The sequence below is a fragment of the Clarias gariepinus genome, chromosome 22 (assembly GCF_024256425.1).
Source record: "Clarias gariepinus isolate MV-2021 ecotype Netherlands chromosome 22, CGAR_prim_01v2, whole genome shotgun sequence".
Classification (NCBI taxonomy): domain Eukaryota; kingdom Metazoa; phylum Chordata; class Actinopteri; order Siluriformes; family Clariidae; genus Clarias; species Clarias gariepinus.
In genome coordinates, this window is record NC_071121.1 from 24,127,533 (window position 1) to 24,150,595 (window position 23,063).

Sequence of the window (23,063 nt, forward strand, 5' to 3'; positions counted from 1 at the left end):
TACACGAAAAACGCACTCGCTGATCGTCTATACCGCTCAAAAACACAAGTAGCTCAGTTTGTACATTTAAGTAATTTCTTTATCTTCCCTGTGGATCAATAAAGTATCTGAATAAACAAACATCTGCAACAATATTAAAAACAGCTTTTAAAAATGATAATCACATACTGTATACTAAAACTAGTTTTTACTTTTTATAATAACAATAATAATAATAATAGTCCAGAATTAGCCATTACTATAGAAACATAACAGATTAAAATAATGTATTAATAGTAACCTGTCTTTTGAATTACAGTCAACACTACCAGAGCTACTGTTTAAAAATGAATAATAAAAATAATAATAAATAGCTTATGACTAACTAAGAGTTCAACAGCACTGTGGGGCGATAAGAACCCTTAGTAGGCAGAGAAAAAGATATGTGCAGATACAGAACATTTTTAATATATCCAGTTCTGTGCAAAAGTCTTGAGCCCCCTTCATTACTTAATATGTTGCTTCCAAAGAGCCAGACTTACTTTCTTTTATTTCTTTCCCATGTAGGCTTGAGGAATAGTTTTCCAGGCTCGCTCTGATTTTCAGTCCAGCCGCAGCACCTGAACAGTTTCAATGGAATGTTTTGTTTGTTAAGCCACACAGTGACCAATGAATCATTCAAGAAAATTAAAATATCTAACTTAAGGCATGAACCAGTGAGGAACAGGTGCAGATGAACAGGCCAGTGATTAGTACACTGGTGATGCTAAATGCTGAGAGGTTGAAACAGATGAGAGGGGAAATGATAACGCTGCTGAGGTTCTTACATAAATGATCAAATTTTAAATTTTAAAGTGTTTAGGCACCCACAGTAAAATGCAAGTGTCATTCCCTATTTCTTTACATTTATACCACTGATGAAAATGTAATTAAATTTAATATGAAGAAATAAGGAAAGAGACTTTTGCTCAGTCCTGTATGATTTTAGTATAGTGCATTTTTTTCAGGCTGTGCATGTACTCAAGTTACACAATCCTTACTCTGGACCGTCACTAGACTTAAACAACAACTCAGTACATGGGATACCTATTTAAATAAACTTAGATTTAAATTGTGTGGTGACCTGAAAGCAGACACTGGATGGCAAATAAGCCTAGAAATACAAAAAAGCCGTGCTTTTCTGATTACCAAATTATGATTTAAAAAAAAAAAAAAAAAAAAAAAAGACCTTTAGGGAAATCTATTATTCACTCTTCAATCTTTGTTTGGTATATTCCTGCAAAAATTATTCTACATGTCTGCATTAAGATGTTTATTCATGTTGGGCAAGTGTAATTTCCTTACGCAGTAAAGGCCACACTTTGAAGTGTGCTGGGGCAAGATGGACACAATCCCTCTCAATTCTACTATAAAAATGTCTGTCATGCTCTTGTGCGACACACTCCTTTTTTCACTTTTTACTTGCATAGGGGGTTCCAGTTTAGGAAACTGTAGTTTGACCATGTAAAGGTTTTTCCCAACTGCCACACTATACAGTGATGAGAGGCTACAAACATGCAATAATAACCATGATAATAATAACAATAATAATACATTGGTGTAAAATTTTGCTGAGATGAAGATTAGTGAATTTCACAGCATTGCGATTCTTATTATTCTATTACACAAATGATTTTTAGAATGATTCACCTGGGTTTATTTTGAGTTAAGGGTACTTGACATCATTATTTCCCACAGATTAAGCACAGTCCCAGACTATAAAGGAGTTTCAGTGGGAGATCTCTATTCACAGTGTCATTTAGTACAGTAGAGGTAACAAATACAACAAAATTATCCCATCCAGATTACAAAACATTAAGAAAAACTAAAAGCTTTAAAAATTCTAATGGTGTTAATCCATGAAATCTTAGGCCCTCTTCTTAGTCCAGTAAGTTTTACTCCAACACAACACAACACTATCATCATTTGGCTTTGGGATGAACAGAACAGAACATGTGAATATGTGAAACCATGTAAAGAGACGAACCAGTGAGTGAGTGAGTGAGTAATGTCCCTAACTACAGTGGTTCATTTGATTGTGTTGGAGTTTGTTTGAGTAGCAGTGCACCGATGCCATCGGATACACACAATCCACTTTCCGCATGTAAACACTTCACCCTGTCTCCGTCCTGACGGTGGTTTAGAGCACTTGGATGTAATTTTTGGGAACGATCCCACGTCGGCCGGCGAATTCCCCGACAAACCATTCTTCGTCCACCTCCTCCAGGGAGGACACCACGTCCCCAGCCTGTGCGCGGACACAAACACAGCGTCATATATAATACACAAGCAAGTATCCGTTTAATGACATTGCTGTTACGGTTAATATTTTTTTTAGACAATCAAACGATATTCTGTTTGCCATAAAGCAGTATTTGGGCTACCTTCACATATCTGGTTTTGTACCAACTCTTTCTATTTTTTATTTATTTATTTATTTATTTTTTAAATGGCCGTCCTAACACAAATCAGTTTCTTTAAATCAGATCTGAATGTGGGCTTACGCTGGATATATATTTGATACATGCTCATTTGACTTGAATGAGAACAGCCAAATCGGAATTCCCCCTGCATCACGGGGCTCCCATCGCTGTGCTAGCAATAGCTGCTACAACAGCTAAAGTGAGGCATTTCGTTTTCCTTCTTTTTCTGATCCTCAACATAAACAGACGACTAACTAGTTGCTGTGTTCCAGAGCAACATCTGCATATTGCAGACATCCCGAGCATATCGTTGCCAAAATGCATCCATTGTATAAAACGAATGAGTGGTCACACAAACACGACGCATCGATGCGTGCAACGTGTGGCCTTTTGGAAAAAAAAGGACACGTCCACGTTAGATTCAGATAAAAGTTAATGAATGGCAACTGTCATGAAATGCAAATCCAATCTGACCAAAAACTTTAGAAATGAGCAATGTGGCTTATAATGTGTAGCCAATTAAAACCGGTTATACAATATGCACAAAACATATACAGTCCTGCTCAACATTATTGGCACCCATGAAGTTTAAAGTACATAATGTGGAATTTCTTCAGGAAAAAAAAAATAATAAAGTGAAATTTATTTCTATAGAGAACTTGTGTTTTGTACAAAAAGAACACAGGTGACACAGGTATTGAGACCCTTTAAAATAAAATCAGAATAGAAATACATTTTGATTCACCTGTGGTAAATCACAAAATGAGAGTCACCTGTGATAGTCAGACCCCATGTCACATAATTTAGCCACTGAATGATGACTTCAGTTTTAAAAAGCCACTTGTTCCTTTATCATAATGGTAAAGACAAAGGAGCTGTCTGAGGATGTCAGAAGTGCTATTATTAGCAAACACAAGCCCTTCAAAGGGTATAAGGCCATCTTCAAAGACCTTGGTATCTCGGTTTCAACAGTCCACAATGTTATTAAGCTGTCTGCCAAGCATGGAACTGTCAAGACCCTCCCTGGACATGAGAAGATTAAGGAAAAAACACCACATCTAACATCCAAAAATCTATACCTTCTGGGAAAATGTTCTGTGGACAGATGAAGCAAAAATTAAGCTTTTTGGCAATGTACACCAACAGTTCGTTTACAGATGGTGCAATAAAACGTATAAGGACAAGAACAGTTATACGAACAGTTAAGCATGGTGGAGGATTCCTAATGCTGTGAGGCTGCATTGCTGCGTCTGGGACTGGAGGCCTTGAGCATATCACAGGAATCGTAAAAATCAGATAATTACCAAGAGACTTTAGAGTGAAATGTCCTACTTAGTGTAAGAAAACTTGGTTTGAGTTAAAGATCATGGGTCCTCCAGCAAGACAAAGACCCAAAGCAAACATCTAAAAGCATGCAGGAATGGTTGAAAAGGAAAAAATGTGTGCTGTTTTAAAATGGCCAGCAATGCTTTCTGATCTCAATCCCATTGAAAATCTTTGAGAAGAGCTGCAGTCTTCCACTGGGGAAAAGAACCCTGCAAACGTTCAAGAGCTTGAACAAACGGCGGAAATATCAGCAGAAAAATACAAGAAGCTTATTCATGGCTACAAGAAACATTTGGAGGCAGTCATTGCTGCGGAAGGGTGTTCAACCAAATATAAAGGAAGGGTGCCTTTATTGCCGCCCATGCTGTTTTTTACCCCCCCGTTTCTTCTTTAAAATTACTACATGCAAAAACAGTTGTTAAAAAAAAACAATGTTCTTTGTTAAATTACTTTTTTTGGGGAAAAAAAAAAAAACTATTTAAAAAAAATCCTGATTATAAAATTTCCGTGCATTTTGATTCATTCCTGAAGATATTGTACAGATTATGCAAAAAATTAAGGGGTGAGCAGGACTTTATATACTGTGCTGAAATAGAAAGACATTCGGTATGCTTGCCTGGTTGGAAAAAAAAAAATCATTCTAAAATCATATGTGAAGTGGTTATGCATATGTGTGTAGATAAATAAATAAATAAATAAATAAAGCAAGCAAAATATGCCGAGTTTTTATATATCATATAATGATTACAGTTAGGATTTAAACTTTATTGACAGTGTAGAAAGAATTTTTTTCCCCCTTGGAAGAGAGATTGCTTTTTGTATTTTTTCTATTGTTGTTGGCCAGGGCTTATACAAACTAACATTTTTTTCTCTGTTGTGACTAACAAGATGATCCCCTCCTTGGCTTTATTTATTTTTATTATTTATTTATTTTATAATAAAATAAATAATTTACTTTGGGACAGCGTTGAGTTGTAATATAAATAGTAAAATATGGGACATTTAAAAACTTTTTTTAAAGAATAGTTAAAAATATGGGTTTCGTGTAGATTGTTGCTCATCACATTGCCTCCTCCTCATCTGTCTTTAAATAAAAGTGTGGCATTGTTTTGCACATTTTAAAGTAATTTAACAACACAAACTGCAAACCCACAATAAACATGGGTTAATTATAGCCTTGACCCATTTTACAAAAACCATATGTATGATTCATGTAATGATATTGTACATAAGCTGTAATCAGGTCTACAAGAAGTCTGGAAAACATAAGCAAGAACTTGCAATGTGGAAAAACATTGGTGAAGTGAAGACAGTTGACCTCACACACACCTTGAGACAGAGTTCATCCTCAGACTCGGGGGCGAAATCATAGAGAGCTCGACCTATCTGTCCTTCTCCAACACACACTGTGGGTGCTACAGAAAAACAACACAACAGTCATTGCTGACATCATTATAAAATAACAGCAGTTCAATAAGAAAGAAACAACGCGCAACACAAGGTGATGCCAGAAATATAATCAACGGTAAGGGTGAATAATTAAGCACTACAACATTGATCTTTTTTCCAATTACATCATATATTGAAATGGCTGCTCTTACAGCAATTTGCCAGCAATTACAATTTTATTGACATGGTTTCAAAGTGCCCACACTGGAGGCTACATCCCCAACCAAAAACCTTTTAAAGTCCTGTGCAAGTGTTTGCTATGGAAACCACTGCACATTAGAAAGACTGCTTTGATTTAAACCTGCGTGCAGCAAAAAAAAAATAAATAAATAAAATAAAAAAAAAGTCACGCACCATGTGACTCAGGGGTCGATATCTTTTCTGGACTTTCCTCAACAATCTGGACAAAATTTAAAGGGAAGAGCCCCGTGTGTCCATTAAGACTGCCACGCCCCCACTCGTCATTTACGTATTCTATTAACGTGACCACATCGCCGTCACGAAGTGTCAGCTCTCCATCTTCACCCTCGAACGCAAAGCGGGTTCTGTACCTGAGAAAAAAGATTGAAAAACAGATAAAATTTTTACATTTTTTTTTTTTAAACGAGCAATGAGTGAGGGAGATGATGAAAAGATGGAGACGTCCAGAGGGTTAAAACAAATGCGAGAACGTTTGAAATAGAAGACCTGACGCTAGTTGTGTTTGCCTCAGGCTGGTGCTGCTCCTCCATCTGTGGCTCTTTCTTCAGCTCTGGGCTCTTCTGAGATATGGGTTCTTCTGACACGAAGTCCTGAAGATGACCTTTAACACCTCCTGGTGTTGATTTTGGTGCTACCATGTCATCAAGATCAACAAGAAGCTTCTCTATCTGCAGAGGCATGAGAACAGATTTTCATCCAGATCCATATTAACAACAAAAAAAGGGTCGAAAAGGAGAGGAGAAAGGCGTGTTCGAAAAGAAGAGAGACAAAAGGAAAGGCAAGAGTTTAGGAGTGATAGTAGGGACTTTGAATGTTGGGACCATGACAGGGAAGGCAATAGAGTTGGTTGATATGATGCAGAGAAGGAAGGTGGATATACTGTGCGTCCAGGAGACCAGGTGGAAAGGTAGCAAGGCTAGAAGCTTAGGATCAGGGTTCAAATTGTTTTACCATGGTGTGGACAGGAAAAGAAATGGAGTAGGAGTTATTCTGAAAGAGGAGTTTGTAAGGAATGTTCTAGAGGTGAAGAGAGCATCAGATAGGGTGATGAGTCTGAAGCTGGAAATTAAAGGGATAATGTTCAATCAATGTTGTTAGTGGTTATGCCCCACAGGTAGGATGTGAGTTAGAAGAGAAGGAGACATTCTGGAGTGAGTTAGATGAATTGATGCAGAGCATCCCCAGAGGTGAGAGAGTGGTGATTGTGCAGACTTTAAAGGACATGTTGGGGAAGGGAACAGAGGTGATGAAAATATGATGGGCAGGTTTGGTCTTCAGGACAGGAACGTAGAAGGACAGATGGTGGTGGACTTTGCAAAGAGGATGGAAATGGCAGTAGTAAATACTTTCTTCCAGAAGAGGCAGGAACATTGGGTGACGTATAAGAGTGGAGGCAGAAGCACTCAGGTGGACTACATCTTGGGTCGTTGCAATCTGAAAGAGATTAGTGACTGCAAAGTGTTGGTAGGGGAGAGTGTAGCCAGACAACACAGAATGGTGGTGTGTAAAATAACCCTGGTGGTGAGGAAGGTGAAGAGGACAAAGGCAGAGCAGAGGACAAAGTGGTGGAAGCTGAGAAAGGAAAAATGTTGTGTAGACTTCAGGGAGGAGTTGAGACAGGCTATGGGTGGTCAGGAGGTGCCGTCAGTTGACTGGACAACTACAGCCAATGTGATCAGGGAGACAGGTAGGAGGGTACTTGGTGTATCATCAGGTAAGGCAAAAGTGGACAAGGAGACTTGTTGGTGGAACGAGGAAGTCCAGGAGTGTATACAGGGCTAGCTAAAAAGAAGTGGGACTCGGAGGACTGAAGAGAGTAGACAGGAGTACAGGGAGATGCAGCGTAAGGTGATGGTAGAGATGGCAAAGGCCAAACAAAGAGCATATGAGTATGCTAGATTGGATAGTAGGGAGGGTGAGGTGGATCTGTACAGGTTGATGAGGCAGAAAGATAGAGATGGGAAAGATGTACAGCAGGTTAGAGTGATTAAAGATAGAGATGAAAATTTACTGACAGATGCCAGAAAGGTAATGGGAAGATGGAAGGAGTACTTTAAAGAGTTGATTAATGAGGGAAACGAAAGAAAACAAAAAGTAGAAGAGGTGACTGTTGTGGAGCACGAAGTAGCAAATATTTGTAAAAAGGAGATGAGAAGGGCGTTGAAGAGGATGAAGAGTGAAAAGGCTGTTGGTCTGGATGACATACCTGTGGAGGTATGGAAATGCTTAGGAAAGGTGGCAGTAGAGTTTCTACAGTAACAGTGTGAGAGGATTCCAGAAGAATGGAGGAGAAGTGTATTGAAGCTGATTTTAAAAAACAAGGGAGATCTGCAGAGCTGTGGGAATTACAGAGGCATAAAGCTAATGAGCCATACAATGAAGCTGTGGGAAAGAGTAGTGGAAGCTAGGTTAAAAGCAGAGGTGAGCATTTGTGAGCAGCAATATGGTTTTATGCCTAGAAAGAGTACATCAGATGCAGTATTTGCTTTAAGGATGCTGGTGGAGAAGTACAGAAAAGGTAATAAAGAGTTGCATTGTGTCTTTGTAGATTTAGAGAAGGCGTACAACAGGGTGCCTACAGAGGAGCTGTGGTGTTGTATGAGAAAGTCTGGAGTGGCAGAAAAATATGTTAGAGTGCTATAGGTGTGACAGAAGAGTTCAGGGTGGAAGTGGGTCTGCATCAAGGATCGGCTCTAAGCCCCTTTTTGTTTGCTCTGGTGATGGACAGGATGACAGATGCGGTTAGACAGGAGTCTTCATGGACTATGATGTTTGCAGATGACATTGTGCTGTGTAGCGAGAGCAGGGAACAGGTGGAAGAAAATTTGGAGAGGTGAAGGTATGCTCTGGAAAGCAGAGGAATGAAGGTTAGCCGCAGTAATATGGAATACATGTGTGTAAATAAGAGGAACCCAAGAGGAACGGTAAGGATACAGGAGCAGAGATAAAGAAGGTGCAGGACTTTAAGTACTTAGGGTCAACGGTCCAGAGCAACGGAGAGTGTGGAAAGGAGGTGAAGAGGCGGGTACAGGCGGGTTAAAAAGGGTGGAGAAAAGTTTCAGGTGTGTTGTGCAATAAAAGAGTATTAGTGAGAATGAAAGGAAAGGTGTACAGGACAGTGGTGAGACCAGCGATGCTCTACAGCTTAGAGACAGTGTTCGGTGAAGAAAAGACACGAGGCAGAGTTGGAGGTAGCAGAGCTGAAGATGTTGAGGTTCTACGTGGGACTGACAAGTATAAATAGGATCGAGAATGAGTTCGTCAGAGAGACAACTCATGTTAGATGTTTTAGAGATAAAGTCAGAGAGGCCAGATTAAGGTGGTTTGGACATGTTCAGAGTAGAGATGGTGAATATATCGGTAGAAGGATGCTGAGGTTTGACCTGCCAGGCCGGAGGTCTAGAGGAAGACCAAAGAGGAGATTTATGGATGCAGTGAGAGAGGACGAAGTTATTTGGTGTGAGAGTAGAGGATGCAAAGGAAAGGGTTAGATAGAGGCAGATGATTCGCTGTGGCGACCCCTGAGGGGTCCATATTAGAAGATCCATATTAACAACATGTACGTGTCTTTGTACGTGGTGCACATAATTACTTGAAGGCAGGTTTCTTCACGATCACGGCTAGGAAGGTTTACTTTAGTCTTTGCTTGTGGGATTTTGCTCTGTAAAAAAAAAAAAAAAAAAAAAAAACACCTGAAATTTCTACTATATGTGTGTGAGATTACACTGGCATAAATTTATCTCAGCTTGAAGAAACACTACACAAAATAGAAATCATAAATGACTTTAAAGAACACCCTGCCTTTCCAGCTTTTTAAAAAGCAGGCCTTACTATGTTCGGTTTATAAAGAGGATGCCCAGGCTTCGGCCTCGGTGGCAGGGGCGGTCCTTGTTTGAGTCCCCAGTAACCCGTGGGCTGCTTGGATGTAGCAGGAGTCGGGGAGACGCCTGCTGATTTGCTCGATTTGACAGGAGGAGGACGCAGAGGAAGCAGCCTACCCTCACTGCCTCTACAAAAAACAGAAATAAATAAAAACCATAATGGCAATAAATCCCGAGAGTGAGACAGTAAGAACGGTTTGATGTTGAGTGGAAGCTTACTAATAACTGCATGCAAAGACTGAATGGTGAAATCCACAAACACACAGTGAACAGACTTTATTAGACTTACCGATGTGGAAGTGATGGACCAGATTTGCTAACACTTGCAGCACTGACAGCATCCTGAAAACATTCACACACACACACTTTATTGGCACTTATGTAATCTGTATGTATAATAATCAATTTAATGCTGCAGAGCGGCACTCATCATCTTAACTTATGGTTACAATACATAGATAAGACAATAAGTCAATAACTACATTTATACAGACAATATTACTTCAACAGGACGAAAACTATTCCTGATTAAAGATACCAGCTTAATTGTTTATATTGACACTGATCTGATCAGATGCGTATTTATTTACATACTCAAAGCAATTCATAAGAATACAATAATGAAGGTATTTAGTTAGGCTTCCCATCTTTTCTGATGAACACTCGCTGCTTTATGATTGGTGACGAGCATTCAGGCTCATCAATGATTGGTGTATGCGCCGAGAGAATAGGTTTATTCCGACAAGAAAGAAGAAAAGATCAGATTAGGTATGTTACCGATACGTAGTGAAGGCAAACACCTCCAGGGTGCGCATTGATAAGAAAATAATCAACTATAGGGAAATGTGATTTGGCACATCATCAAGTGGAGTTAATGTCACCACCCCGATGTTGATTCATATCCAAGATCAGTATGCCTTTAAGTACAGTAGAGGCCTTTATTCCTCTTATACCACAGTAATTATTTGTATTTATTAAAGGAAGTTATATTTTACAAGCATTAATACGAGGAGCTTTCAAATCAAACCAGTATTAGCTTTCTATTGAATGAAGACATAAAACCAATTGACATTTATAAAAGGCTTTGAACACAGTAGTGATGAGACTCCTAACTGCAGTAAAGGATTTGTGTGGAGAATGACGACCCCTGTTGAGGTGGCTCATAGCCCACTGCGGTCGTTCCTGTGAACATTCAGCGAGTGGAACATCTGATTCTTAAAAATCAACGGATAGCTTGTTGCTAACTTGTGGAAGAGACGCGTCTGTCCATGGGAACTGTACACACATTTATTCACCAACACCATGTGCACGTTACATACTCTCGGCTGGGAGTTTTTGCTACATCCCCAGTACAGTCCTGACCTCGCTCCAAGACATTTCCACATTAAAGGAGTTCCCGTGAGGCCAGGGTTTCAGACATGAAGCAGGCAGGTTGATCATGGCTCCGGCGTACTGAGAAAACTTTCCACCTGCTTAATATCCAAGCACGTGAAACACTGGAATTGGTGCATTAGTGTAGCAGGGGATCATATAGAGGAATACAGGGAGTTTATATTCAACCATCTTCTGCATAATCGAAAGTCCTGCTTTGACTTGAACACCCTTGTTTTTAACATTGTAAAATGGACCAAATATCCCAATCAAACCAAGTGTAATAAAATGAGCAAAAACAATTGAAAATTTCCAGTATTCAGTGGATTTAAACACAAAATACTCAATTACTGTATGTTCTGTAATTTATTTTTACCTGTGCAGGAGTGTGAACAGGAGTGTGCGTTAGGGGTGGAGGCCTCTTCTGGGACTGGGGTTTAGCTGAACCTGGGCACATTAAACGCATGGATCAGGGATCAGGATTTTGTTAGTCAAATTTAAACCAAAATAGAAATAGTCTAATGTGCGACTGTGACCGGAGCGCAGTCAAGGAGAAAAAGAAGATTTATTCCTAAAGAAAAAAAACAAAACAAACGCTGTGACTTATTAATGCTTTTTCGTGTTGAGACGAACCTGCTTTCGTTATATTAGCTTTAAAGAGACACACCTACATTTATGACAATCTCTTTCCAGTGAAGCTGAGTAACACAGAAAACAATTAAGGGCATTTCCCAACGCTAAGATAAAAGCCTTTTAAACGTTGCTCCTAGACTTGAACATGTTTTTAAACTTGTTTTTGTGGTTTAGCTAGAAAAATGATCATCTTTACATTAAGAAGCATGTCCTTACATTTTCCCCCAGCTCTGTTGGAGGACGTGATTGCTCCAAGCTTCCCAGAAGAATCTGCGGTTGAGTCATGATCTTCTAAACTTCCCCTTCCAGAAGGGTTAAAGGGCACTTCGGCAGGCTGAGCTGCTTCTTCCTGGGTGGGAGCTCTTGACATGCGTGCAGCTAGCGGAGGTCTGGGGGGTGGACGGATTCGACAGAGCTCGGGTTTCTCCTCCGAGGAACCCTGCTGCTGGGACGCAGATGATTTTTTCACCAGGGGTCTGGGAGCAGGGACTGGATGAAACCCAGGTTTATTTTGCACTTCTGAAGGATTTTTTGTCTGCTCCACATTCTGCTTTGGGTTTGAAAGTTTTGCAGGCGTTTTGGGATTCTGTGTTCTTGGTCGCGGTTCTGGTCTCATGGTTTCCAAAGGTTCAGAAACTGTAGAAAGTGAGCAACTTTCAGAAGCGACACTTTGCCCTTCTTCACTCTTTTCACTTTGGTCTCGTTCATCACGTTGGTCACTTCGGACATCTTGTTTATCACAACCGAAGACGTCCAACAAGTCCTGCAGATACTTATTGGATGCAATGTCTGAAGAAGAGTCGGTGAAACCGGCAAAAATGCTTCCTGTGCTGTCGTCTTTAAGGCGGACCAAGGTTTGAACTTTGACCTCTCTGGTTATTGGTTCCTCTTTGATCACTGGCTGCGGTAACGCTTTAGAGCGAGGACGCGGCCTGGGGCGTGCTGAACCTTCTTGTTCCGATGGTGCCTGTTGCTGAGAATTACGGGTGGTGTTTGAGGAGTCTGGAGTGATGGGAGTCAAGGATTCCAGAAAGTGTGTAAAGTCAGTCTGAACTCCACACTGCTCGCCGCTAGGAGGGTGTGTCGGTGTGTGCGTGGAACTGGATGGCTCATCCAATTCGATTAAAGAGTGCGTGTGTGCGAGTACCGGCTCGGCAGGTTTAGGAGTGAGCGGAAGGGATGGGCGAGGTGGTTTTGGGGGCCGGCGCACTGGGGGAAAAAAAAAACAATGGAAAGAAAAGAAAGGGAAAAAAAAAAAAAAAAAAAAACAGGAAGATGTTTGGTTAGAGGAACATTTAAGCCAAAAATAAACAAATTGTTCTGTTATCTGTATGTAGTTGATAAAGCTCGTTGCTTTAGTTCCGTGCTTGAGCTTTGTGGCTTACGTTGCTGACCATACTAGGCCACTTGTATATCCAGACTGACTTACACTGTCTTGTTTGACACTTTAAAACTTATGTCACTTATCTTTATAATTATATATAATGTTTTATAATTTAAAGCATCAAGTCCTAAAGTTTCTTTGTTCAGCCATCTTATAAAACTTTGCGTCAAAGAACCTTTTTAAATAGCCTTGATGACTCAGGCTTCCCTTACTCCTTATCAACATTACTCATGTAACAAGTATGAGAGGCGTTCAAGTCAAACCTGGACTTTTGCTTTAGGTAAAGACTAGTTTCACTAATGCATAGATAGCATGAAGGTAGAACGGTTCCTCAGTATGGGCCATGACGGGCTGCCTGTTTCACTTCTGAATGCTGGCATCCCAGGAACTCCTTTAACAGCCCAAACATGTGGAAATAGGTTGGAGTGTGGTCAGGACTGTACGAGGGGTGTGATGGGTCTTATAAACCTTACATTATTATTATATTATTATTATTATTATTATTATTATTATTATTATTATTATACGCTACATCCTTTTATGCCTTCATTCACAAGAAATCCCGGTTTGATTTGAACGTCCTCATACCATCTTGTTCAGGTTTCTACATTACATCAAGTTTTGTGATGATGAGAAAAGTTTTATGTAATGAAATCGTGTCTATATACACAGTTTCTTGCACTGGAACCTTTGTGGTGTGGCAACACTAGGATTAATTCTGCTGTTTCAGTGTGTGCCTGAGGAAGGGGAGGTTAAAAACTTATACACTTGTGACCTTTACTTATTTTACGATTAAATTTTATGATTTACATAATCATATCAATTAAAATGTACCCTTCCCTTTTTAGTACTGCTTTCCCAATGAGCCCATATCAGTTTCAGGTGGTAGCACAACAAAATGTGGAGAAGTTCCAGGGGGCAAATACTTATGCAAACCATTGTATAAACTGCTCCGATTGTTTTGAATGCATTTGCATTCAGATATTATTGCAATCTTTCTTCAGACCAGGTTTTAATAAATCTTTACCGTGGTTCCTGCGCACTTTGTTTCTAGAGCTTACTCTGGGGTCTGGAGCAGTTCTCAGGCTCTGACGTTTCAGGATCGGTCTGCGTGGCGATGGTGGTGGTGTGACGTGGAGCGGAAGATGAAGAGGATGATAACGCGGAGGACGGAGATGACGTGGAGGAGGAAGAGGATGAGGAGACGGAGGAAGTTTGGGACTTCTGCTCTCGACTTTTTTCTCGGATCACCTGCTCATATGAAGGCGGGGGAAGCTGGAAAAAGAACGGCAGACGAATTGAATCCAGACGTTGTGTTTAGTCAGCGATTCTGTTTCACTGATTCTACATGTTTTCCTCCACCTTCTACTGCAAAAACAAAACTAGTATTACAGCTTTCCTTACCTGTATTGTAACAGGACCAGTCCAAGATGGCTGAGCAGGGGGTGGTGGAGGCGGAAATGGCCCAGACGCCCCCGGGAACCAGGAGTTTGTGGGCAGGCGTTCAGCTGCAAGGATGGTGATCTCTGGGCGCCTACAGTTCAAATTTTAGCAAAAACTTAAGACCAGGTTATTTTATGTCAAGGTGCTATCGAAAGAATCAATCAGATTGGAGATCGCTTGATTGCAAGGGTGGCACAACCAGTTATGTTTAGGGGGCAATAACTTTTTTTTTTTTTTTACACAGAGCGAGGTAGTTTGGACAGTTTTTTTTCCCTTAATAAATAAAATAATTTAACTGCATTTTGTATGTACTCAGATTATCTTTGATTAATATTAAAATATTAAAAGTGTGACAAATATGCGGAAAAAAAAAATACAAATCAGAAAGGAGCAAATACTTTTTCACAACAAAGATGCAATTTACAGTGCTAAGTCTTTTACAAGTTGATGTAAAAGATTCAAATGTGGGTGTGCTGCTATGGGAAAAATAACCACCAATACCAGTACTGGCACATCACAGCAGGTACTGGTTAGAGTAGCCCCCCCAAAATTGGATTGGATATACTCTTAGAAATAACCCCAAGTTGTTTTTGCAACTAACCTTCACACAACTAAATAAAAACAACTATCTGACAAGAACGCAACATGTGCTTAGGCCTGTGGAATGCTCGGAAACAAACAGGACAGAAAAAAATGTTTTTAGACTCACCGTCTCTCTCTGTTCTGGTCAGCCGGAGGACCTGCTCTGTTGGACGCTGAAAAAGTGAAAACATACATTACATCACAACCAAATCCCTTAAGGCTTTATAAACCCTAAAAACCGAGGTGTACTCACTTCTTTTTATTGCAGCTCTGATCGACGAGAGCGCGCCCTGAGAGCTGAAACAGAAAGAGAACATTTAGCGCGGCCTCTTTTTTCCCCCCCTGTTCGGTTTCATAGTTTACTTTAAATCACGAGCAAAATAACTTTTGCTGCTTCCAGCTGTGACTCAGTCGCTTGCTGGAACTTGTTTCCTAGCAGTAACGTGGGCTTATGCTGAGTAACGGGAAAAACATTTCCATCACGAAGTGACCGACCACACCAACATTCCCCATCCAACACTGACATTCTGCTGGATTCCGCTGGATTTTCAGGCTCTCAACTCTGCCATATGGTCAAAACAACTAATTTAATATCGCAACACTGCAGGATTCTTAATTATGAAAGGTGTTCTTTACATTTCTATACCCGTTTTATTTTTTTTAAAGAAATTGTTACCCCCAAAACACATATAAGTGCGTTATAAATGTGTTACCATGGTCGACCTGGTCATTATAATTTTTCCTGCTCTGCACACCGACCATGAAATGTGAAAACAACACGAGGAACTGGGGCCAAATTCCACAAACCTTATTCCATAGCCTTATTCCAAATTGCATTCCAAAGTTCAGCTGAGACTCATAAGAAGTTTCTGCTGTCCCATGGAGCTAAATCAAGTTGGTATATTACTGTAGTTCAAATTATACTGAATACACCTTAACTTTGAAATCTACCAACTGAATTTAGACTACAGGAACTTTACGAAAGTCTCAGCAGAACTTTGACATGCATAATGCATTTGTCCATGGAATGAGGGTTGTGAAATTTGGCCCCAATTTCTTACATTGTACCCACCTTCCATGACAAACTTCATGATTGGTGTGCAGAGCAGGAAGACCAAGACCTACTGTGATATAGTTCATTTTGATTTAAGAAAGACTTTAAAAGCTGGGACTGAATTACCAAGACTAACTAAAAGTTTGTGACTGCCATCTTTAAAGGGGAAAAAAAAAAAAAAAAAAAAAAAGGAACTGCTCGCAAAAACGTTGATCAAGTTCAGCCATAGTTGTGCTTGTGCTAGCATTTATTTATTTTTTTATTTATTTATTTTTGCCACTAGCATTGGCGGGAAAGTACAGACATACACGCACCTGTACATATAGAGTGACGTAACGACGTGACTCCCTAGCCCATGGCAAAAACAAAGCCAAGTTCTTGAAAGGCACTAGCACCAAACATGAACTAGCACCTGGTTCACTATGGTTAAAAAGAAAAATAAAACAAAACGCTTTTTCCTGTTTTGTTGCTTAGCTTCGGCATGGCTTAGGTATAATTCATTTACATAGACGCTGAAACAGTGCATTTGGAAGAGGAAAGAAATAAAGGGAGTTTTTTAAAAAATGCGCTAGCATTAGCACAGTCTTTAGAGAAGACCTGCGTAAACCTTTTTTTAAGAAACAGTACAATACCAGACCTTTAAAACATTTGTAATTGATACAGTGTAGCTCTTCTTAAGATGACAATAATTTAACACCCTTTGATGTGGTTTTCAGGGTCATGTAAAGGGTAGGGTATAACTTTACATTAGCTCTCCACTGGAAAGTTTTCAGTATGGTGCGAAGGCTTTTCGAGTTCTCGGTACCATGACAAGCTCATGACTCATGACATGTTTTAAGTTTAAACAATGTTATGGCAGGTAAAACAAATCTAGAGGATTTGGCAAGAATGCCTCTTTATAGCCGTTTTCACACTACGGAGTTATAACAATGGACAAAGGAGTCATGTTGTTCTTTAGTGAATAAGACTGTAGCCTCTGAAATTATCAAAGAAAAGATAACTTGCACAAGTTTGTCTGCTTCATTTTATAATCCTTGTGCATGAAACCCATCTTAAGTGATATTTTTTTTTAATAAAAAGGAAATTATTTTTCTTTCAAATTTTCGATCCACTGCCACTTAAGCTCCTTTCATTGCCTGCATGAATGTTTGAAGACCCCTCCAGACCACAGCGCCTACAATCCTAGTGGATGATGTAATGTCACACATAAGTGTTTTTCTCAGACAAATTACACCTCTTTCACCAGTCTGTGTGCTCACATACCTGCTCAGCTCAGACCTAACTCTAACCAGACATGAACTCTAACATGATGCAAAATAAACTTCAATTGATGCTGGAAGTTAAACAACCAATACCTTGTTTGTCTTGACTTAATTTCCAGTATTTCCAGCAGAGGACGTCACAGAAGGAAGTTCTACTCTTTCAGAGCAAAATTTCCCTTTTTAGGTTCCAAATAAGAGCCTGAAACTTAAACCAGGAGCTTACTGAGGCAACAAGTTTTGAACTTTGGATTGGGGAGGGGGAAAAAATATAAACAGGCTGACACACGCACACACTTTCAAACTCAACTCCGACTGCTCAGTGAAAATATGTATGATTTATTCCTTCCTACCTGGACTGGCGTTGTTCAGGCTTGTTCCTATCTGCTCGATCTGAAAAACACGAACACACACACCATCACACAAACCGCAATCCAGTTTAGAGATCACACTCTCACCAAGATGTGCAAGGACACTACGGAAAATTTGAGTCATTGTGACAGAATAGCAGAATCTCACACTCACTCAAAATACACACACACACACCAACAACTGATATGAGATAAAAGAATACAAAGGAACCTTGAAATAACCAACACACTGACAAATATTCGCCTTCCATACTTAACCCAGAGTAATACAAGGGGTGTTCAGGTCAAATTAGTTAGATATTACCGGTAAATGAAATGGAAGCAGAGTGACATTTATAGAAGACTTCAAGCAAAGTAAGGTGAAAAGACTCCTAGCCACAGTAAAACATTTGAACGGGGCAAACAATTTAAAAAAGGTCTGTAAATGACGAACCCGGGTCAGGTGGCATCTGTCTGTGGGAACTGTACATTAACTAACACCACTTGCACATTACAGGAACTTTGCTGGAAGTTATTGCCACATCCTCGCTCCAAGACATTACAGGAATTCCTGGGAGGCAGGCGTTTTAGATATGAAGCAAGCAGGCCCATCATGGCTTCTGCACACTAAAAAAATACCTTGATGGTGTCCAAGCACTGGTCAAACACTGGGATAAGTGCATTAGTGTAGCAGAGGATTATATCGTTTTTATTCTTAGACCTGCGAGTTTCTACCACAAGTCATTACCTCATCACCATGAAGTATTGAAATGTGTCGCGTTGTCGCTCGATTGCACATTTGCACGTGCACTTTATGTTCTCTTTTGTATAGAACTTAGTTATTCTGTTAACTTAATGTCAGTCTGTCTTTCTTAGCTAGTTACCTAATTAGGTTTCTTAGTTAGCTAGTTAATTTTTGTTAATTTATGTTGTATGTAGCACCTTGGTCCTGGAGGAATGTTTTTTTTTTTTCCAGTGTGTACTAAACTGTACATGGTTGAAATGACAAAAAAAAGCCTACTTGACCTGATTTGTGTGAACTCCCCATGGACCATAGGGTTTGGTTTCTCTTTTCTTGAACCAAACCCAGAACTAGAGAGCCAGAAAGTGAGAAATAGAACTATACAACCTAATCGATTATAATTTACAACATAATCGAGTGCATGTGCCAAAATCTGGACATGTAACTAGTTCATGTAACTGGCAGCCCACATGAGCCTTCATTTTAGTAAATTCCAGTAAAAACACTTTCATAATTCAATAATTAAATACTATAAATGCTGCAACTGCAGTAGTTCCAGAGTTGGAAGTGACCAACAACAACCACTTTATTAGAAATGTCCACATTTCAATTAAATTCCTTACACCTCATTGCAAAATATCTGGCTACACCCAAGATGTAAATGCTAAATCTTGGGTTTAGGTTTAATATGTATTTAGTACATGAGAATGTGCTGGATATACTATGTGCACATTTTCACAAAAGCGCAACTCTGTTTTTTATTGACTTGGATTTCTCTCAGAGTTATTACATTTGTTTTTGGATTTGTCTTGGTCTGGCTGCATATGGCCTTAATAAAGAGTTTGTAGAAAGAATGCTCATGCTGTCTTTACTTTTTCCCTCCATGCACAAAGTTTCACACTCAGTCTTCTAGAAAACTTTTGGGACAATGTTCATGTCCCAGGCCAGCTTGCTGAAGTTAAGACTTTAATAATGAAGAAAAAAAAAAAGTGGGTTCTGGTCTCAAACTTAATTTAGCCTCAACCAAAAAGCACTAGTGAACACCCAGTGGACACCTTACTTGTACAGTATGTGTAACTCCACTACCTTTAACCAGAGATTAGCTGTATTGAAAATTAAAAAAGCAACATGATCAAAACCCTGGCTGGTTGAGTTTGGTAGCATAATAGTTTGATCCAAGGAAATTCTCTTTCAGTGGATAAAACCCCAAACTAGACATCTGGAAAGAAGGAGAAAGAACTGTACAGTTCTCTTAAAAGTTTACATGCACTCATCATAACTTGATTGTCATGGAAACATTGGGTGTGTATTGATTTCTTTGAACTGGCCATTGTGAGAGTGTCAAAACCATACACAAAATAAGCATACTGCACACATTAAACTTGGTTAAATGTCCCTTTGTAAGTTTCACCATTAACAGATGTTTTTGGTAGAAAGCAACAATTTAAATTGAATTGTATTTGTCTAGTGTTTTTAATAATGAGCATTGTAAAGCTGCTTCGTGACAGAGTCGGGAGAAAATTAGGGAAATTAATACAAAATGTGTAAGAGAGTACAGTATGTATGAATCAAAATGATTAGATAGTTCCTGATGAGCAATCCAAGGGCGACTGTTGTGAGGGGAAAACTCTGATTGCTACAAAAAGAAACCTTGAGAGGAACCAGACTCAACAGGGAACTAGCATTCTGGTTGGATATATGACTCTTCTTTGTTAGAATTGATAAAGTTCCGTTATTGTTGGCTCATACAGTAGGTCGCTTTGTCCAATTCTTAATAGTCTGCTAATTAACACTTTATCTTTTTGCCCCCTATTATCACATTGACGTGGTAATGTTTTGAATGCTAATGCCTCACTTTTGGCTCTTGCGGTCAGTGTTGTTTTGCTCCTGCTCCTCCACTACATCTGACGTTTTGATATTGAACTCAACTTGCACTTTTTTTTTTTTTGCCAACTCGTCTGCTCAGAGGGTGCTAGTTAAAATCACGTGACTCGTGGTTTTAGGTCATATGACCCTGTAGAGATTCTCTCTCAGGTGTTACTAGTGAACCTGCCTGAGTGTTTAATCATTAAAACTGCACACGAAATATTTCCACACACCAAAGAGTTTTTATTTATGAATGAATAAATAAAAGTATATAATGGTTAACGCGTTAAGTTAATTGCAAAAGAATATAAGTTACCATTGGTTATGTTTGTATTGTTTTTGATACTGCGACAGTGTATAATTTTATTCCACTTTAACTTTGATAGTTGTTCTCTCACACACGCGCGCACCTGTACACGGATATTATAAAGATGAAACACGAGCACTTCACCTGGAGCCGCGTTGGGCGCTCGCGCGTTCCGTCTCGCGCCCCCGGCCTCTCGCGCCTCTCTCATTCTTTCCTCTTCATCCTCCACTCTCGCCTCTGCCATCTCCTGAGCAGATAACCTGACCACTCGCTCTCCCTCTCTCTTTTCTTTTTATACACAAAAAAAATCCTAAAACCCGGGCATTTCTCCTCCTGTCCTGTATACGCCACAATCCCGGAGAGAAAGAGCGAGAAAAAAAGTAGTTCTTTGCTCACTCTTTACAAACTTAAATCCTGATACAAAACAAATTCATCCGCTAAAACAAAACTTTTTACACAATGTCCTTATAGGACAGGAAGAAGAAAAAAAACAAGCGACCCGAATGAAACAATGTAGTTCATTATCTGAAACTATAAACAGGCTACAATGTATAAAGCGCTTAGAGCGTGTCGGTACGTCCCCACGTCATGACGTAAACAGGAAGTTCTCGTGCGCGTGTGCTGTGTATAAAACAAACCAGAGGGCGCCAGAGCACAGCTGTCACTCATTACCTGAAAGTATCTTAAATTAAAATAAATTCACACTTGTAAATCTATGCTAAATACTACGGAAGCGCATTGCATTCACAAAAAAAAAAAATCTCAGTAATTAAGTCATAATTATGACTTAATATCTCATAATTATGAGATCCTGATCTCATAATTATGACTTACTAACTCATAATTATGACTTAGTATCTCATAATTATGAGATATTATCTTATAATTATGACTTACTATCCCATACAAATCAATTCAATAACGTGTACGAAAGACATAAAGTATGTGTAGCCAATATATTTTTGATTATATTTTTTAACAACATGAAACCAACAGAGCCAGATCAATATACAATTGACAGCAAACATTTAAACACAAACAATATATTGTTAATATGAAAGAGTTATCATGGAAAAGTGAAAAAGCCAAAAGGCAAAACAGTTCAGTAAAAGAAAACATTAAAAAAAAAAAAAAAGGTCAGAACTAGGGTAATGATTGTTCAAGTAGATCCCACAAAGACCCATGTCCGCCCGTAGAGTTCAGATTAGTTTTGTAAGTCATACTGTATGAACGTTTTTCCAGAGGTAGGAAATTAGATTTGAGCCAAACACATCATCAGAGTTGGTATGCGAGATGATGACCATTAGATAAGTATACATTTCTTTGCCAATATAACTGATAAAATTTTATTTAGAACAAAATTCTAGTGATGTTTTACAATTCAACAGGTATATAGGTTGAGAGCCCATATTATTTTTAACTGCAACAGATACAGTTCAAACACAATTTGATAAGAACATTGCCAGGTGTACTACTTGTTAGGTATTCAACGAAAATAGATATTCCTTTGAATATATTTAAAGATACATTAAATGCTTTAAAAGGTTTATTAGACTTATCCATCTGTGGGAACTGGACACACAATCACTGACAAATCACTGACATCACTTGCACATTACAGGAACTTGGCTGGGAGTTATTGCCATGTCCCCCATACATTCCTAACCTCGCTACAAGACATTTTCACATGGTTGGGGTGTGAAGCATGAAGTCTGATGTTATGCTGAAGAATTTTAAGGTAGTGCTAATTCTTCAATTTCTTTCATTCAATGCACCATTTGCAGCCCAAAACAGTCCAAATGCATAATTAAATTCAGTTCAATTCAATTCAGCTAGTGCTTTTTAACAATGGTGATTGTCACGAAGCAGCTTTACAGAATCAAAGTAAACTGGAAGTATAACTTGAGAGATGTTAAAGTTAATATTGAGTTCAGTCTATTATGATACCACCACCAGTCTTCTTGAAGTCAAATTCCTCACCTTTCACACCTCCAAACATATCTCTGGCTCATGGGGTCAGCTGAAAACTGTTTTTCTTTTTTTCTTTTTTCTTAGGCTTGAGGTGTCAATTTTAGAACAGGGCCTTCTTTCTTGAACAGCAGCCTTTTTCAGTCCATGGCAGTGTAAAACTGGCTTGGCTTTGACACTGGGTTTCAACAGTTTCAAGCTCATGGCAGGCCTGTATATTGGTAATTCCTTGCTCATGACCAAACCAATATCTTCAGAGCTGAGGGTGACAGTTTGGGTCTTCTTCTAAATCTTAGCAAACTGTTTGGCCTTTGGTAAATCTACCATCCTCTTTCTTAGATCTGAACTGAGCTCCTTGGTGAATTTACCATTCCTAATCAATTATTATCACTAATAGGGAGTTTAGAGATCTTGGGCTTGAAAATCTAAAAAAGAAAAAAAAAACTGTAATTTCAGTAGTACTAAATTATAATCTAAGTGTGCGTATGTATAATTTTATATATGTAGGTTAGGGTGTTGGACTGCTGATCAGGATATCCCCGTGTCGAACCCTAATGCTCCTGGGCTGCCATTGCACCAGTAGAACATTGGAACATTGACTAAGGTCCTTTGCCACCAAGTGCTCAGATACAAACAGGTGTTGAGTTGGCAACATGACCTAAAACACACACACACACATACACATAAACACACACATACACACAGGCATTTGTTCACACTACAGGCAATTTGGGAACGCCAATTAGCCAGATCTGCATGTCTTTGGACTGCGGGAGGATACTGGAATACCCGGAGGAAACCCACCA

General features: G+C 39.3%; 1 protein-coding gene across 1 annotated transcript; it reads right to left on the bottom strand.

Moving 5' to 3' along the window:
* Positions 1-1,651: 1,651 nt before the first annotated feature.
* On the bottom strand, positions 1,652-20,866 carry wu:fy63c09 (uncharacterized protein LOC797544 homolog). Its single transcript, XM_053482874.1, has 15 exons — positions 20,434-20,866; positions 17,378-17,417; positions 14,965-15,008; positions 14,839-14,884; positions 14,091-14,220; positions 13,748-13,961; positions 11,519-12,511; positions 11,046-11,116; positions 9,588-9,640; positions 9,249-9,426; positions 9,010-9,078; positions 5,904-6,085; positions 5,571-5,767; positions 5,097-5,182; positions 1,652-2,266 (listed from the first exon to the last, which is right to left on the bottom strand). The coding sequence occupies exons 1-15, from the start codon at positions 20,531-20,533 to the stop codon at positions 2,159-2,161; spliced, it is 2,511 nt and encodes an 836-aa protein (XP_053338849.1). The 5' UTR covers positions 20,534-20,866; the 3' UTR covers positions 1,652-2,158.
* Positions 20,867-23,063: the final 2,197 nt, after the last annotated feature.

Excerpts from the sequence above, each read along its gene's own strand:
- wu:fy63c09 (XM_053482874.1), bottom strand. The coding sequence starts at position 20,533 with ATGGCAGAGGCGAGAGTGGAGGATGAAGAGGAAAGAATGAGAGAGGCG. Across the intron at positions 12,512-13,747 it reads GAACTGCTCCAGACCCCAGA|TGCGCCGGCCCCCAAAACCA; the intron begins GTAAGCTCTAGA and ends TTTTTCCCCCAG. Across the intron at positions 5,183-5,570 it reads ATCGACCCCTGAGTCACATG|CACCCACAGTGTGTGTTGGA; the intron begins GTGCGTGACTTT and ends GTTTTTCTGTAG.